This window comes from Oncorhynchus tshawytscha, linkage group LG05 (assembly GCF_018296145.1).
Source record: "Oncorhynchus tshawytscha isolate Ot180627B linkage group LG05, Otsh_v2.0, whole genome shotgun sequence".
NCBI classification, from domain to species: Eukaryota; Metazoa; Chordata; class Actinopteri; order Salmoniformes; family Salmonidae; genus Oncorhynchus; species Oncorhynchus tshawytscha.
The window spans coordinates 53238030-53256443 of NC_056433.1; the positions used below are offsets into that span (position 1 = coordinate 53238030).

The 18414-nt window shown below is 43.0% G+C and overlaps 2 protein-coding genes across 3 annotated transcripts in view; one reads left to right on the plus strand and one right to left on the minus strand.

Moving 5' to 3' along the window:
* Nucleotides 1-5751, plus strand: part of LOC112250848 (voltage-dependent calcium channel beta subunit-associated regulatory protein-like) — a 54459-nt gene extending 48708 nt beyond the window's left edge. For both annotated transcript variants that reach the window (XM_024421333.2, XM_024421334.2), the window contains exon 10: nt 715-5751. In XM_024421333.2, coding sequence (XP_024277101.1) covers nt 715-2224 — 1510 coding nt within the window. In that variant the 3' untranslated portion in view covers nt 2225-5751. The remainder of the gene's footprint in view (nt 1-714) is intronic.
* Nucleotides 5752-7148: 1397 nt separating this feature from the next.
* Nucleotides 7149-18414, minus strand: part of LOC112250849 (serine/threonine-protein kinase STK11) — a 30443-nt gene continuing 19177 nt past the window's right edge. Inside the window, exons 11-12 of the mRNA XM_024421335.2 lie at nt 9724-10015; nt 7149-7501 (exon numbers count right to left, since the gene is read on the minus strand). Of these exons, the coding sequence (XP_024277103.1) occupies nt 9768-10015 (248 nt within the window). The 3' untranslated portion in view covers nt 7149-7501; nt 9724-9767. The remainder of the gene's footprint in view (nt 7502-9723; nt 10016-18414) is intronic.

Here is an 18414-nt window from a genome sequence, read left to right on the forward strand (position 1 = left end):
TTTGTGTATATTTTACCCGTCAAGGTTAGGATTTGAGGAGAGTAAGCTGATCCTAGATCTGTGCCTACAGGGAACTTTTACCCACAGCTGCTTAACAAGCCAGCCCATTCCATCGCTGATGCAGAGTGATGATGTCATGGACAGGAATAGTTTTTGGGGTCAATGGGAGAATCTCAACTGCCAATTCCTAGCATCGCGATGCGACCCAAGCAGTATGCAATTAAGATTTTCCATTAGTGACCCCCTTACTTGAAGTTACTGTGGATGGATTTTAAGGAATACAAATATGTATTTATATACTGAATAAAAATATACTGAATAAAAATAAGTAATAATCAAAGCCAATCCATATTTGTTTCTTCTACAGTGCTGGAAGCTGAAAGTATTCATGTTGATTCCTGAACATGCATAGTTGCTAACATAATGCAAGCCATATGTCATGCTTCTAATGGATAACTAACTGGGACCAGTAAAATCACAATGTAGGGAAATTCTACACATTTGCAAAACACATGACATTTGTGCATTGCAGTTCAGTGGTTTGTGGAAAACATGCTACAACCTTAAGAAGTCATGGTGATCACTTGTAATCACAGTGGCTGCAAACATACTCAAACATCAGACATCAGATCTGTGTATGGGCGCTCTGTGACTGACTGTTATACTGTGTGTGTGCGTGTGTGTGTGCGTCTTTGTACATGTGTGTCAATGCAGGTTAGAGGTGGAGGTGGTGGTGGAGCCCAGCTGCAGCAGGGGCCAAGTAGCGGGGTTGATCGGCCTGTCCCCAGAGTCCCAGGACGAGGCAGCGAGCCTGGGGGACTGTAGACAGGAGAGCTTGGCCTCAGACCACCAGGCCTTGTACAGAGACATCTGGACGCTCCGGGCCTCTCTAGAGCAGTACGGCTCCTCAGACCAGATCAACAACGACAGGGACTCTGTTCGCAGCGACGCCGACAGTGTCAGCTCCCTGGGGGGCCGGACCGAGAGGGGGGAACTGCCCAGTAACCCCTCCCAGGACATCGGGGATGAACCCGAAGGGGATGTAGAGCTGTCCATGGATGATGGGATGGGAGAGGAGAAGGAAGAGAAGAAGAAAGGGGGGAAGCAGGACAGTGTGGAGTCAGAGAGGGTCAGTGACGGGGAGTCAGGCAATCGTAAGCTCATGCAGATGGACAGTGGCTATACGTCTATAGAGGCTCCATCACGGGCGCCAGAGGAGCTAAGACTGTTTGGCAGTAGTGGCAGTATAGACAGGACGGCCCTGGAGAAGAGACACTACTTCACCAGTGCAGGGCACACTGGCACAGTGGGTGAGAGCTTCGAAGCCCGCATCTTCGAGGAAGAGCCAGGCGAGGAGATGCTGGTGGGTGCGACGGGCGGCATCGCAATAGAAACGTCCAGGTCTCCCCTGGGCTGGTCTCCGTATGGGCAGATGTTCACTCCACGAGAGGCACAGCCGCACTCCCACCCACCCTTATCATTACACCGCCGCGACTACAGCATCGACAAGAAAACTGACGCGCTCTTCCATGAGTTCCTCCGCCACGACCCCCAGTTCGACCAGCAGGAGTCACCGAGGAAACATCGCTCGCGCATCCACCTCCGCAAACAGTGGCAGCGCAACAAGCAGTACAGTGACCCGGGCGTTCACTACCAGTACCACTCCTTTGAGAGGCAGCGGACCCCCCTGCGACGAGGCGATAGCGTCAACTACCCTCTGGACACAGGCTTCCACAGCACACTGCCACGCATTGTCAGTGCGCCTGATGAGGAGGCCAGCGAGGGGACCCCCAGTACCCCCCAGACGCCAAAGGCCGAGGTGGTGGCGGGCAGGGCAGGAGAGGTGGAGGAAGGAGACAGGAGGAGAGTGAGTCCCAGCAGTAGCTGTGGCAGCAGCACCACCGTGACTATTAGAGACCTGGAAGGGAGGGCATCCTGCTCCCCTCCCACTGTTCCGGATAGAGAGGGCCTGCTAGGGGAGCAGCCCAACCCCCAGGAAGACACTAGGCAGGCGGTACACCCCCTTGAGGCCCCTTACGAGCCCCCCCAGCCTCCTGACACGGGCAACAGCCGACAGACCATCACAGCTGAGCTGACGGACAAGCTGTGCGCCACTCTGGATGAGCGGCTGTACACAGGCCTGCAACGGACCAAGGACACAGTGGTGGTGACAGAGTGTATGGTGAAGGTCGTTCACGCCTCCCCCGACCACAGCCCAGTGTAGCATGTCTCCAGTCCTCCTCCACTCCTCCCTGATCTTTTGCGTTTCATTTGATTTCAGTCTATGCCGGGTAACTACAATTTCTCTGTCTGTCTGAATTAGCTGGTACCAGACCAGTAACAAGAAAACAGGCTACACTATACAGTATCATGTAGGCTATATGAAGAATACACCCCTAGATAGTATTTACAGTACCATAGTGTCTCTTACTGCTGTCATTCCTTTCTCCTCTTAGAGGAGTGATGATATAAAGAGCCAGTATGCTCTCTGCACTAGTCTATCCACTGTGAAACTAGGTGCTATTAGCCTTGAAATCATCTCAAGATCTGGATATAAGTTTATCTGGGCGTAATAGGCCAGTCTTGACTGATAGGCCAGCCAAGACTGTTTAATTGTAATGTGATGTAATGTAATTTAATCTGAATCTATGGTACTAGGAACAGAAACAGATGAATTTGAAAATGCATTTTTTCCCCCTCATAAACGATCATTAAATGGGTATGAAGATGCTGTCCTAATTTGGACACCAAATAAATTGCAGTATCCATATTAGGACCGCCTCGTCATATCCACACTGGATCAGAGAATATTCTTCATCAAGTATCCTTGTTGCTTATTAATGTCTGGCCTCATGTTTCCATAAAAAAAAATGTCTTACTGCTTTCCAGAAAAGTGATGGTTGTTAGGACATGTTGTTCTTTGTATTTGTTGTTGTTTGTCTATGCTTGTTTTACATTTCACAGCTGGTTGTGACTGTAGTAACTGGCATATTGGAGGCCAGGGTTAGAACAACTTAAATGACAGGTTTTTACCTCATTTCTGTGCCAAAAATACCTTGTTAGCTAATGGAGGCATCTCAAGTGTTACTGAACCAGGGGTTGGAACTAAAACATTTTTTCCAATCGTTTAGTTTTGAACAGAACCGCAAATCTTTCATTTTGTTCCACTGTTCTGACCAGCAAGAGTTTAGAACCCCCAAATAAGTACTGGTTTATATTGTTCCTTTTTTAACCTGTCAAATCATGTATTTAATTTCTTTACATTTAGCTCATTAAATGACTTCACCAATCAACGCAGACAGAGCAGGCAAGCTAGTTGTTTACATGTGTGATGGACAGGCAAGTGTAGCCTATGGTGCAAGATGCAACAGAAATTTTGCAGGTGGAGAGAGCGAGAGAGGGTTGAAGTGCTGGGCATCTTGTTATGACATGCATTATCAGAATTCGTTCCACAGAATTACACCTTCTATGGAGGAACGTTGAATGTCCTTCGAGCAAGCCAGCTAGCTAGCTAGCTAATGTGTGCAGAGCCACACCATAATTAAAAACATATTTTTTGTAGTTAATAAATTCGACATGAAACATGATAACTAAGCTTATAGTATCCTTAACTAGCATTGAAAAAGTGAATCCATTATTTTCTAGCTAATTAAAAAGGTCTCCTGACTTCTGAATCAAGCTTGTAACCTCAGTACAGTAGCCTATGCTTTGGAGAGGAGCAGGTGTCTCTCTCTCGCTCTCTCTCTTACACACACACACACACAAAGATGTTCAGCTTGCAGGCAGACACTGGAATAAGTTTGAGTGAGGGCTTTGCATAGACGTTTTGTTGTGGGAATAAAAACAAATGCCTGGAATGTAACATAACGTTATTAATCGCTTCCAAAGCTTTGAAAAATAACTGGTCTGTTCTGGAACAGTAAGGATCACTTTCATTCCAGGTTCCGTTTCTGTTCCTTGAAAAATGTTGTTCCTTTGTTCCAACCCCTGCTGTTAGAATCACACATCAAAGGCAAGGCTCCCTTGGCCTCCCCCACAACAGTATTGGTTAGTGCTGGTCTATAGCTGTAAAGGTTTAAATTAAGGCTTTGAATGGGGCCGATGTTGCCCTCGCAGACATTTGCGTTTATTGAATTTATTCATAAAGGCATACTTTCTTGTGCATGGGTTTACCAAACAGGCTTTATTTGTTTGCTCACTTTCTTTTCATTCCCCTCCTTCTCCTGTGAAAGTTGATAACGCAGCAGCGCATCCCTCTGGGCTATAAGGACTGCACTTCTTGTCCGTTACCAAACCAGAACAATGTTGTTATTTGGAGCAAATTCCACACCTTCTCCTTTGACATCCTCTGTGTGGACTTTGCAACCCAATGCCATTCAAGTGTAACCCCATTATCAGATTATGTCTTATGTGCCAAAAGAAGGCAAGGAATGGCATGCCCGTTCCAGAATTACCTTGGAAACTATTTTGCACTTAACTGTGTAGTGGCTGGGAGTCTGCTTCTCCTACATCCCACAATCAGCAGGAATATTTGATCAAAAACAAGGGGAGTCCCCCTCCCGTAGTTGAAGTCCACTCTGCCTGGTCTCTTGCTGAGGGTGTAACACAGAAATTGCCGTGAATGGAAAAGAGGAAGATATTTCTAGCTTTCATTTCCCTCCTTTTGGGTGTGACCGTGCTACTTCACAGCCCTGGTGAATCAGATATGTTTCCTCTAATAGGGACATCAGATAGCTCCTTGTTATAGCTGAGTGGACTCACAGGCAGAAGGTACCTTAACTCATTAGGGGAACAATGGCCAAGATGAAAGCTGGTGAGAGGGCTTGAATTGGCCTTCTAGTGTGGAGGCTAGTGATATCCTTCCTTTCTCTCACCTACTTCACATAGCCCACACATTAGACAGTGCACATTATGTCACCATGGGAAGGAAACCCAGGGGCTTCACATGTCTCAGCACCATTTTGTGTCATTACCAGGTGCCTTTTATGGAGGTGTTAGAACATCAAGGAATGAGACGGATCCTTTCGCCAGTCGCCTTGGGAACAAACAAGATCAGATGCCTTTGAGGTTACTGGTTACTCAGCATTCTCTGATTCTTGTCAGTAATGAGAGGAATGGTGCATCATTTCTGGACTTAGCAAGGGGGTGACAACACCAACTTAATGAAAAAGACTAGAGGTGCAAATAAATTAGTACATTTGTACAAAGAGTAACTTTGTTGTGTATACAAGCACAATGTTGCAGGAACTAGTGGTCTCTTTTATTAGGTGTAGACGTAACTGGGGACACTGTGGTGAAAGACGTTTTGTACACAAGTAGCCTGTCCAATGCATTGACGCAGTACTGTGCATAGGTTTGCATGATAATTAACCGTTTTAGTACATATATTCATGATTTCTCAGAACTACTGCACCAAATGAATGATTCCATGGTCGTCGGTCGACAGAACAGACATTTAAATCAGCACTGGTACTTAAGAGGTTTTATGTTCTATGGAATCTACCTTTGTTTAGGAGTCATGCCATGCTAACTGATAATCTACAATTGAGTTTTATTTCCATGAAAGACAAAAATATACAATCTATTTCTGTATTCCTGCTTGTTATACCTGCTATATTTCTCAAACTAGTTAAGTAGAGCTTTATAAATAAATAATTTGTTGACCCATAACTATATGAGCCTTGAGGGACCAAACAATTAAACCGTTATTTGGGGATTTTCCAATAAGTAAATAAATGAATAAGGCATTAATGGTTGTGTCTCATTTGTACTTTTTAATGGTACTCAAAAGCAAAAAGAGTGGGAAGAAGAGGAAGACAAGGGGACTGCAACACTATCCTCCCTCTTCTTCATCCCACTCCATGTTGTTCATTTCAGGTGTTGAGGGTCTGACAGTGTGTGGAGCTGTTAATATGCACCAAAGCCCATGCACATCAATGAATGACTTCACAGTGATTAGGGTTCCCAATCAATTGCAAAGCAGAGTGAAAGTAGGACAGCAGTCTCAACCTCCATATGAACTGCATCACCAACACCACATCAGCAAATATGACAGAATAAAAAAATGCCAGCATTCCATCAGATTCCCCAATAGCTTTACTCCAATATTGCTATGATCAACCACTAATACCCTGTGGATTTATTTACCAACCTGCAGCAAAGCTATGACTTCTGTTCGCTTTTGCCCTTGGATTTATAAAAGATGCAGTGTTGGGGTAGGGGTAGCTTTTTTGGTCTGTGTGAACATCACTCTCAGGGATGGTCCAGTTCAGTACAAGGTTTGACAGTCCAGATCAATAGTGGCAAGGCCAGCTCCACTAAAACAAGCCCATCACAGCAGGAGCCACATATCATCTTATCAAAGTAGGCTGCAGCCAACCCTCCCACCAGCCAATACACCAATCAGAATAATACATCAAAGTCAAGGTGAAGCAATCTGCAGTATAGCGTTGTAGTGCCAGAGGAACCTGCAGGTTTGACTGCAGCAGCACACTAGCATGAGCAAATACAGGATGTTCCTTCAAGATGCACTATGCAGAAATGGTCATTTCCTGGTTGCAAAAATTATAATAGTTTGCGTAATTTTAGATATGTGACAAAACAAGCAAGTATAGCGTAGAGAATCAATCATTGTACCAAATAGTGTTTTCAGCTGGTGTACAAAACCGAAAGTAAAAGACGCAGAAAGGAAACTTAACGGGAAGCATAGGAAGAGCGCACATAGAACAGATCTACCGCTTCTTAGAAAAACCAAACAAAATTAGTGACAGAACTGATAAATCTCAGTGAAATGTCAGTTTATCAACTGGCTCGCTCTCAGAACCTAACAATTGAGCCTGGGGACGAGTCGGTCATAAAGTTTCACACTGCCTATTGTTTGATTGACAAGATACATTTATTTATAATTCAGCCACAAATAAAGAGAAAATCACAGAATAAACAGCTGGTGAGGTTGGGGTGCATTTTATATAAATAATAATTAAAACCCATTTTGGGGACTAAAACACCAAAACAAAACTAAAGATGCAAAAAAAAAATCTAAAGCAAAGACATTCTTGAATAGTTCTGCATCCTTGGCTTGTCTATAGTTCCCTTTCCTTTAGCCTGCATATGCCGTTAATGCATTTTTTATTAAATGATCATACTTATTACTGTTACAAATATTGTAGTTTATTGAAATGATCCATGTCATTCAATACACATCACAATGTGCGCTTTAATACAGAGTAACTGTAGGAGAAACAGTGTAGTAGTCTAAAACGAGCTACATTCATACAGTGAGGGGTGGGATTCCCAGTATGATTTGCAGAAGGGGGTAAGTCCTAGCCTCTTCTCCATTTCTCTCTGGAGCTTCACTTACATCATCACGTTGTCAGACAGAAAATAACTAGTGAAATAAACCACTGTAGTGCATCATGTCCTGTTATTGCATGCTGCAGACCAGGCTGTCAAAACATTCATCACCCAAACGTCAGGGAGCCGGAAAATAGAGAACACAAACCTGAGGGAATCAAAAACCGACAATTAGCTACAATCATTTACAGTATTACTCAATGAGTTATTAGCACCCCTCAATTAAACATTTGCGCAATACAGTTAAAGATGACTGAATAGAGGATTCACATAGTATTTACAGTCTAAATAATGGAGGATTCACATAGTATTACAGTCTAAATGATGGACGACTCATAGCATTACAGTCTAAATGATGGAGGACTCATAGTATTACAGTCTAAATGATGGAGGATTCACATAGTATTACAGTCTAAATAGTATGGAGGATTCACATAGTATTACAGTCTAAATAATGGAGGTATTACAGTCTAAATGATAGTATTACAGTCTAAATGATATTACAGTCTAAATAATGGAGGACTCATAGTATTACAGTCTAAATGATGGACGACTCATAGCATTACAGTCTAAATGATAAGTATACAGATGGAGGTATTACACTAAATAATGGAGGATTCACATAGTATTACAGTCTAAATGATGGACGACTCATAGCATTACAGTCTAAATGATGGAGGACTCATAGTATTACAGTCTAAATGATGGAGGATTCACATAGTATTACAGTCTAAATGATGGACGACTCATAGCATTACAGTCTAAATGATGGAGGACTCATAGTATTACAGTCTAAATGATGGAGGATTCACATAGTATTACAGTCTAAATGATGGAGGATTCACATAGTATTACAGTCTAAATGATGGAGGACTCATAGTATTACAGTCTAAATGATGGAGGATTCACATAGTATTACAGTCTAAATGATGGACGACTCATAGCATTACAGTCTAAATGATGGAGGACTCATAGTATTACAGTCTAAATAATGGAGGATTCACATAGTATTACAGTCTAAATGATGGACGACTCATAGCATTACAGTCTAAATGATGGAGGACAGTCTAAATAATGGAGGACTCATAGCATTACAGTCTAAATGATGGAGGACGCATAGTATTACAGTCTAAATAATGGAGGACTCATAGCATTACAGTCTAAATGATGGAGGACGCATAGTATTACAGTCTAAATAATGGAGGATTCATATAGTATTACAGTCTAAATAATGGAGGACTCACATAGTATTACAGTCTAAAAGAACAATGGAACCAAGATTGTATGGACAGTATTCTGCATCTGTATTGCTTCTCCACTCAGTTGGTGCTGTAAGCCTCTGTGGCCATTCGCAGTGAGTGGGAAATTATGTCATCTTCAATTTCATACAGCACTGTAGATGTAAATGATTTTATTGCCATATTTGAAACACTACCAGGGGTACTGTATTATATAATTATTTTAGCAAATATGATGTGTTGCATATAGCACGAAACATGTTTGTTAGGAAGGGATATTCTTCAAATTAGCATCAGAATCCCCTATTGGCTCAGGAGATGGTGTGGCGGTTGCAATGCATTTGTATGAACCTGTTAACCAGGCAGGAGTGCATGATGGGATCCTTCATTTTTCCTTCAGAAAGAGGAATGTGAGGCAGGGGGAGTTTGTTAAAGAGTCAGAGCCCGTACTCAGCAATGACTCATCGGGAGAGAAAGAAGGAAAGAAAGAAAGAAAGAGAGAGACAGAGGGAGAAAGAGGGGAACCCACATGAATGAGCAGGTGCCTCGGGGGGAACACAGAGAGAGGGGGGGGAAATGGGAAGAGAGAAGCCTAGAAAGCAAATTATGCTGCATCTCCCTCCCACGCAGTCCGCCCACACGCTCCTGCTCTCCATCCATACAGAGGAGAGCATCAGCGTCAGTCAGGGCTCTTCCAACCCCACCCCGTCCCTAGCACCATACGCTGCGTCAACCAGCCCAATCCTGCCTCTCCAATAACCGAGCCTTCCTCCCCTCTCCTCTCCCTCCCTGGAGACGCCACACTACTGTTCGGCTCCATAATTAGACTCCTCAGGCCTGTGTTTTTTTTAACCTTGAGAGCAGCTTGGAAGACAATCAAGGCACACATGCGTAATTACACCAGGCAGACGTGTAGCCAGAATCTTACTTCCATTTGCTTATTTGTATACAATTAGCTGTAGGTTTCAGGAGGGGATCAAAGAAGCATGTCATCTCAGTTAAATTGATAAAAACGTAATCTTACTTGGATTTAGTAGCATTACCATCTGAAGGTCACAGGGATGCCACAATGTCTAAACTACACCATATTGTACAGCTGTTAAACACTCCCCCAATGCCTCCTCCTACTCACCTGTCCAGTATATGTGTTCAGGGCTGGGGGTCCAGGGGCTGCCCTCATTGCTGCTTGCAGTTGGACAGCTTGCGGATGCGGCTGTAGGTGGACACTCCTTTGCGTGAGGGGTTGGAGGAGGAGGAGGAGGAGAGGCGCTCTGATCGGGACCTGGTCCTGCTGGTGGTTGGGTAGTGATCCTGGTCTGTCTCCGTGCCGTTCACACATAGGGTCCTGAGCCCCAGCCCCAGCCCCGGCCCCACACAACCCCCCTGGTGCCCGTTCTGCTCCAGCCCATCCTCATGCACCCGACCTGGGGAGAGAACACAGAGACGTGAATTAGAGGTTGGAAGTCAGTGGTCTAAGCTGACTCAGGGAAACATACGCTGTCAGCCATCAGGTTAGACTCCTGGTGGAAGTCAGCTTTATGCACAGATCTGGGATCAGCTTACTCCCCCCAAACCATTAGGCGGAAATGAAAAAATGCCCTTAAATCATTGTCAGATAAGTATCTAGGAGGACGTTTTTCCTCCACACTGTTAGTAACAGGTCAGAGTGACCCAAGATAAATGGGGGAGGTGAGCACTGAGCAGCCTTGAAGAAGGTTTGTAGACGGGCAAAAACTGTTGGGAGACCTTTATTAAATGTAAGCATATTTTCACTGTGTTCTTCAGCAGTTTGCATTTTTACAAAAGAGACTGGTTCAGGGTCGCTCCCAATATAATTTTATTAGCAAATGTAGCATAGAAATAAAACACTGCATTCAAACATTGACAAGAATAGCACATTTGCACATATCCCAGAAAATGTCAAATGTCTCACCTAAAGAGAATACATTTACTAATTAATGCTAAAGCCTGACACTCAGGGCTCTATTGTCCCTCTAACCACTCTGACGTTAGTGCAAATGCAATCTAAAATCACATCAAACACTTATCAAAACAGTATCATGCTTTAAAAAATAAATTTAAAAAAACTCACCACTAGGCTACATTTTGTTACATCTGTGATTATCAATTTGAAGAAAGAAGTTCAACAACAGGTTGGATCTGAATGGAAAACATGGTTGTTGTAGATGTTTCAAAGCCAAACACAATGAAATGGACAGCGCTTTCTAAGGTGATGATTCATTCAACAGGCCTTTAAGACATTGCATGTAGAACACCCATACAAATATCAGGGCTAATGCATATGCCTATATATGAGCCCAAGCCCGAAAGAAAAAGACAGAATTAAAAATGATTGAGCTGTTATACAATACATAGCCTACCACATGTTACGCAGTGGCGGTCAGTGTCGTTTAAGATAAGTGAGGACAAATGTTTTTTCATGAGCATGGCCTTATTTCTATTACAGCATATTAAATGACTGTCATTCATATTCCATTCACCCAGTTCAATGTAACATCGATAGGTTTAGGCTACTACAAGATACTCAAATTCTCCCTATACCCATCATGAGGTTGCCACAACCGAGCCTATGAATGAAAGTTTACAACGTGGGCGCACGCACACCAGGTCGAAAGAGAAATATGGACGTCACACAGTGACTGACAGTTACACATTATATACTGCCTTGCACAATCTTGCCTGCATCTAGCATTTTCATCCTGTTTTGTTTACTTCCGTTTAAGAAACGTTTTTCAACAGAATCGGTGGATGAATACACCCCTGATCATAGCAGCCACGTTGTATTCACTCTATGCACTCTTCTCCTCATGTGTGGACAACACATCAGCTGTATGTGACCAGGCAAAAAAAAATAAACACCTTTCCAAACCGAACCGCTACACAGCCTACATCAACGTTAGTGTACAGTCAGTAAGCGGTTACACCAGCAGGCCTTGTGGCAATATATTTGTAATACCAAAAGCTTACATTGTGTTGGAAAGTCAAAGCCAGTGAGCTAACATACACCCTGCTCAAACAGAGGGATTCCTTCAGTAGGCTGAACTACCTAGCTGCATTTGCTAGCTAAGTAACGTTAAGTGAAACTGAAAAATAAATGAAATCTCTATTTCCCTCTTGTTTCTTCCTCATTTTTGTAAGGAATTCAATTTGTTCAACTATGGTCTTTCCCTCTCTGAGTCAAATACTCACCACATTTTATACACTGCAGTGCTAGCTAGCTGTAGCTTATGCTTTCAGTATTAGATTAATTATCTGATCCTTTGATTGGGTGGACAACATTTCAGTTCATGCTGCAAGTGCTCTGATAGGTGGGTGTAATTTCTCCAGAAGTTGTCATAATTATTGTGTAAGTCTATGGAAGTGGGTGAGAACCATGAGCCTCCTAGGTTTTGTATTGAAAAACAAATGATAGTCCCACTAAGAGCAAACCAGAAGGGATGTGTATCGCTGCAGATTGCTGTGGTAGACATGCTGGTTAAGTGTGCCTTGAATTCGAAATAAAATCACAGACCGAGTGTCACCAGCAAAGTGCCTCCACACCTCCTCCATGCTTCACGGTGGGAACCACACGTGCAGAGAACACACGTTCACCTACTCTGCGTCACAAAGACAGCAGTTGGAACCAAAAATCGCAAATTCGGACTCAGACAACAAAAAAAAAGAAGACTTCCACAGGTCTACCGTCCATTGCTCGTGTTTCTTGGCGCAAGCCTCTTCTGATTGGTATCTTTTTGTAGCGGCCTCTTTGCAGAAATTTGACCATGAAGGCCTGATTCACGCAGTTCATGTAGAGACGCGTCTAAAATATATCCACATAATTTTCCCACCTCATGATGCCATCCATTTTGTAAAGTTCACCAGTCCCTTCTGCAGAAAAGCACCCCCACAACATGGTGCTGCCACACCCATGCTTCACAGTTGGGATAGTGTTCTTCAGCTTACAATCCTCACCCATTTTCCTCCCAACATAACAATGGTCCTTATGGCCAAACAGACCAGAGGACATTTCTACAAAAAGCGCAATCTTTGTCCCCATGTGCAGTTGCAAACAATAGTCTGGCTTTTTTATGGCGGTTTTGGCGCAGTGGCTTCTTCCTTGCTGAGCGGCCTTTCAGGTTGTCGATATAGGACTCGTTTTACTGTGGATATAGATACTTTTGTACCCGTTTCCTCCAGCATCTTCACAAGGTCCTTTGCTGTTGTTCTGGAATTGGCACATTTCGCACCAATGTACGTTCATCTCTAGGATGCAACAAAGCTTTTTGCAACCAAGCTTTAACTTCCTGACCGATGTCTTGAGATGTTGCTTCAATATATCCACATCATTTTCTTTCCTCATGACGCCATCTATTTTGTGAAGTGCAACAGTCCCTCCTGCAGCAAAGCATCCCCACAACATGATGCTGCCACCCCGTGCTTCACGGTTGAGATGGTGTTCTTCGGCTTGCAAGCGCCTCCCTTTTTCCTCCAAACATAAGGATGGTCATTATGGCCAAACAATTCTATTTTTGTTTCATCAGACCAGAGGACATTTCCCCAAAAAGTATGATCTTTGTCCCCATGTGCAGTTGCAAACCGTAGTCTGGCTTTTCTTTATGGTGGTTTTGGAGCAGTGGCTTCTTCCTTGCTGAGCAGCCTTTCAGGCTATGTCGATTTATAGGACTTGTTTTTACTGTGGATATAGATACTTTTGTACCCGTTTCCTCCAGTATCTTCACAAGGTCCTTTGCTGTTGTTCTGGGATTGATTTGCACTTTTCACACCAAAGTACGTTCATCTCTAGGAGACAGAACGCGTCTCCTTCCTGAGCGGTATGACGGCTGCATGGTCCCATGGTGTTTATACTTGCGTACTATTGTTTGTACAGATGAACGTGGTACCTTCAGGCGTTTGGAAATTGCTCCCAAGGATGAACCAAACTTGTGAAGGTCTACACATTTTTTTTCTGTGAATTATAAGTGAAATAATCTTTCTAAACACATTTTTGGAAGAATGACTTGTGTCATGCACAAAGTAAGTGTCCTAACCAAACTGCCAAAACTATAGTTTGTAAAGAAATTGGTGGAGTGGTTGAAAAATGAGTTTAAATTGACTCCAACCTCAACTGTATGTATAGATAGAAAGATCACATTTACATAAGTATTCAGACCCTTTACTCAGTACTTTGTTGATGCAACTTTGGCAGCGACTACAGCCTAGAGTCTCTTGGGTATGACGCTACAAGCTTAGCACACCTGTATTTGGGGAGTTCCTCCCAATCTTGTCTGCAGATCCTCTTCGAGTACTGTCAAGTTGGTTGGAGAGCGTTGCTGCACAGCTATTTTCAGGTCTCTCCAGGTCTCTCCAGAGATATTAGATCGAGTTCATGTCCAGGCTCTGGCTGGGCCACTCAAGGACATTCAGAGACATTCAGAAGTCACTCCTGCATTGTCTAGTCTGTGTGCTTAGGGTCGTTGTCCTGTTGGAAGGTGAACCTTCACCCCAGTTTGATGTCCTGAGCGCTTTGGAGCAGGTTTTCATCAAGGATCTCTGTACTTTGCTCCGTTCATCTTTCTCTCGATCCTGACTGGTATACCAGTCCCTACTGCTGGAGAGAAAAAAAAACACAGCATGATGCTGCCGCCACCATGCTTTAACGTAGGTTTCCTCCAGATGTGACGCTTGGCATTCAGGCCAAATAGTTCAATCTTGATTTCAACAGACCAGAGAATCTTGTTTCTCATGGTCTGTGTCCTTGAGGTGCCTTTTGGCAAACTCCAAGCGGGCTGTCATGTTCTTTTTACTCTAGAGTGGCTTACGTCTGGCCACTCTACCATAAAAGGCCTGATTGGTGGAGTGCTGCAGAGATGGTTGTCCTTCTGGAAGGTTCTCCCATCTCCACAGAGGAACTCTAGAGCTCTGTCAGAGTGACCATTCGGTTCTTGGTCACCTCCCTGACCAAGGCCCTTCTTCCCAGACTGCCTAGTTAGGATGTTTGTTCAACTTAAATAGACTGTCATAAGGTAAGAAATGTTTGCTGCCATCTCAGATGATGCAAATACTCGCGTTTCTTGTCTGAACTGGTTTCACTTCATTATAGAGAGCAGAACATGACATCTCTCAGTGATATGTTGCTCCAGGAACCAAGAAAGTGTGCAACAGGTTAGTAAAACACACAAGTTGAAAAAGGAAAAGAAAACTACATTTTCTCAAAGCAAACATGATATTAATAATCATTAATCATGACCTTTCACGAATGGGGTGATGAAGTCACCCTGATTTATGCACACAGGTTCACCAGGCAAAAGATGACTAAAACCCCGGTCATAACGACAATCATCACCATAATTAACATCTGCACATTATTAGACTTGTTCAATCAGAAATCAAAGTGCTTCCGGCACTCTCAGTAATTGAACACCAGCTAAATGAAGTCTGACTGGGCCCTCGCTCTCCCGCTAAACCTCCTGTGAAGCTGTCGACACTGGGCTTACTGATTAGCCTGGGCCATAAATATGTAATCAAAGGCAGCACAGCGACACCGGGCTCGCTCTCATTAACCTCCCCCTCACAGCACCTCTCCTCCCCTTTACTCCAACAATGGCTAACCTGTGAAGACCTGTGCCTGTCACCCCCTTTCTGACAACAGCAAAGGTGACAAAAGAAAAGGTAGAATCATAGTGTCAGAGCATAAAGAGAGGGAGGAGAGAGAGGCGGAGGAAGGGGGGATATACAGTGCAAGTGACTTAACGAACTGCAGTAGGATGACTCACCTAGTTGCCATGGCAACTTAAACACTCACTACTCTCTAAATCGGCGATTTTGAACTGCTGCTCATGGAGCCAGCGAGCGGAGAGAGGGGGGTGTTTATGTTTCCGGAAATAATTGAAATACGTGGTGGTGGTGGTGGTGTGTGTGAGTATGCACAAAATGAGCACAAGGCTGACGCCGGGGTCACAAACTAGGACGTTTGACGTCAAATACACCCCAGGCCATACATACACCTCCCTCTCTTTCTCTAAAACACCTCACCTCTCTAATGCAGTTAAGCTGTGCTCCATCTATAGTGGGTTGCATTGTTGCACAGTATAAGTGGGTGCTGCTGGGGTGGTTTCTATGCACTAAATGAGTAGCAACCATGTACTACACATCCCTACACACATACAAATCCTTTAGGAGTTCATAAATTGCTTAAGAATGCTTCAACCGTAAGAGGAATAGAGAGAGAGAAAGAGAGAGAGAGAAAATACAGAAGTGAGTGGTGTGCAGTATAGGAGGCTCAGACTGGGGGCAAGAAAAAAAAAGACTACTACTATATGACAGATAGAAATGTTCATTAGAATTTGTATGACACAGTTGTTCCCCTACACACTCACACAGTTTTTCACCTTTCTCGCAAATCAGCCTCCCAACAGGCATTGCCACGTTGTGATTCCGGTTATTTTAAAGTCCTATTTTCCTATTTTAAAACAGCTCCAGCATGGCAGAGAGCAAACAGACTCCGATGAGTGAGGGAAAAACAACAAAAAAACTCTGGTCCGATACCCATTTTTGGGGGAACAAACTTACCGATACTGACATATCTGCTGATATTCTATTTTGTCAGAGAAATTAAAAAGTGTATGTTTTCCACAAGGAATTCTTATAAATTGCCATCCAAAACCAGCAATTGTCCAATAAATATGCTTCAAATGTTGATTTCTTACATTGTGAAATTAATAACATGAGAATGACTGCAAGTGTTCAGATAAGTATAAGATTCCCTTTTTTCATCCTATTTATTAAATATTGGTTATCGGTGGATTTATCATCCGATACCGATATAGGGAGTAAAAGGCCAATATTGGCAGATTATATCGGATCACCGATATATCGGTCGGACTCTTAAGGTTAGTGGGTATAATTTTGCAAAATATCCTCCACAGGACACCCAAGAGGAAGCAATGGTGAATCAAATCAAAAATACAAATAATATTTTTGTGCTTCACTTTGAAGAGGAGAGTAGGGAATAAAATGTACTCTGAACATAAACAAGATTCCGGTTTAAATTGATTTAACTTTAATTGGCAACACACAATGCACAAGAAGCCAAGGCAGACAAATCACTTAATAAAAGACTGCCAGGAAATAGTGAATTGAAAGGAAAAAAATGAAAAGAATGATGGATACTCTCTCTGCATGCTGTCCACATGTAATCGGGTATGGACCGATTGGAAACATTACCACAGTTCAAACAACCCCATAAATGTCTATTGTGGAAAGATAAATAATGTAATCTCCTTGAAAACCAATATAATTTAAAAAAAAGCTAATGAAAACAATTTCCATCCCTTCTTATCTCTAAGAAGACAGAATGGCTAATTTAGTGTTTTGAACTTCACAGTGGTTATAAGAGAGGAGGCGATTTGGCCAATCTTCTATATTATGACTCAGGTAGGCAAATCACTGCAGTCAATAGGAAAAAGTAAAACATTAACCCAAAACTAACCCATACTAGAATGAGTCATTAAAAACAGGCAAATAGCTGTGTGGTCTTATCACGGCATCTATCAAATGTACTGCTATCAGAACACAGGGACACAGGAACAATCCGATTTCATATTAGATTCCATACAATCTAATCTTCACTGTTTCTATCTTATCTCTTGATATAATATGCCTGATGGGCTTTTTGTATTAATTCAATACTGGATCCCTGTCGCTTTGAGTGAAACGCATAGTTGCTATAGCCTTGAAATACATAGTGTGTAATGTATCCTACATCACAGCCGGTGCCTAGGGCTTTAACAGTGGGCCAAGAATGACTATACCGTGTCTCTAACCGGACCCACGACACCAACAGCATGCAGTAATTAGCAGAGGTAGGCAAGGACTTATTGAGCGCTTCTAGCACCTTATGTTACAACATTTGTACAAGACAGCAAATATAAGTCTACCTTCAGGCATTAGCTACTGCTATACTATATTACTATGACAAACTGTTAGAATGTGAGAAATGACCAATGCTAAACCAATGTCCTCAATGCAAAAGGTAAATATATCAATAATCCATATAAATATGTGCACATCACAGAAAGTTACAGACAGAGAGAAAAAGAGTTCTACTAAGGACAGTAGAAATGAACCCAACAACCAAGTCCATGGACATTCTCAGAGCATGAGGTACTCAACTTCATCTGCTCCCTCCTCTTCCAGACTCCTCTCAGCGATGACCTTGTCCAATCACTAATCTCAGCCGGGGCAAAGTGACTTACTGGTCCATAGTAGCAGCCAGCCCACACTCACTGGGCTGATGCAATTACAGATAGACTGACCAGCTCTTCCGGAGAGACGGACGGACTCACTCACTCGACAGTATATAGATAACACCTGGGACAATTCAATATCCTCCTGAGGACAGATTTGGGATGATCATCTAATCCAGGGCTCTCCAACCCTGTCCCCTACCATCCTGTAGGTCTTCGATCAAACCCTAATAATTACCTGGTTGAGAAGCTGAATCGGTATAGTTAAAACAGGGGTTGGAGCAAAAATAAAACTACAGGTGGATTGCTCTCCAGGAACAGGGATGGAGAGCCCTGTTCTAATCAAATAATGGCGACAGAGGGGATGGCATCGATTTATTTGGAGGTGGAGGGTCCGTCATGGTCTGGGGCTGTGTGTTACAGCGTCATCGGACTGAGCTTTTTTTTCTTGTGTAAATATTTGTATGAACATGTTAAATTTCCTGAAAATAAATGCAGTTGACAGTGAGGATGTTTTTTTTTTGCTGATATATATAGATATAAATATAAAAAAACTCAGCAAAAAAAAAACATCCTCT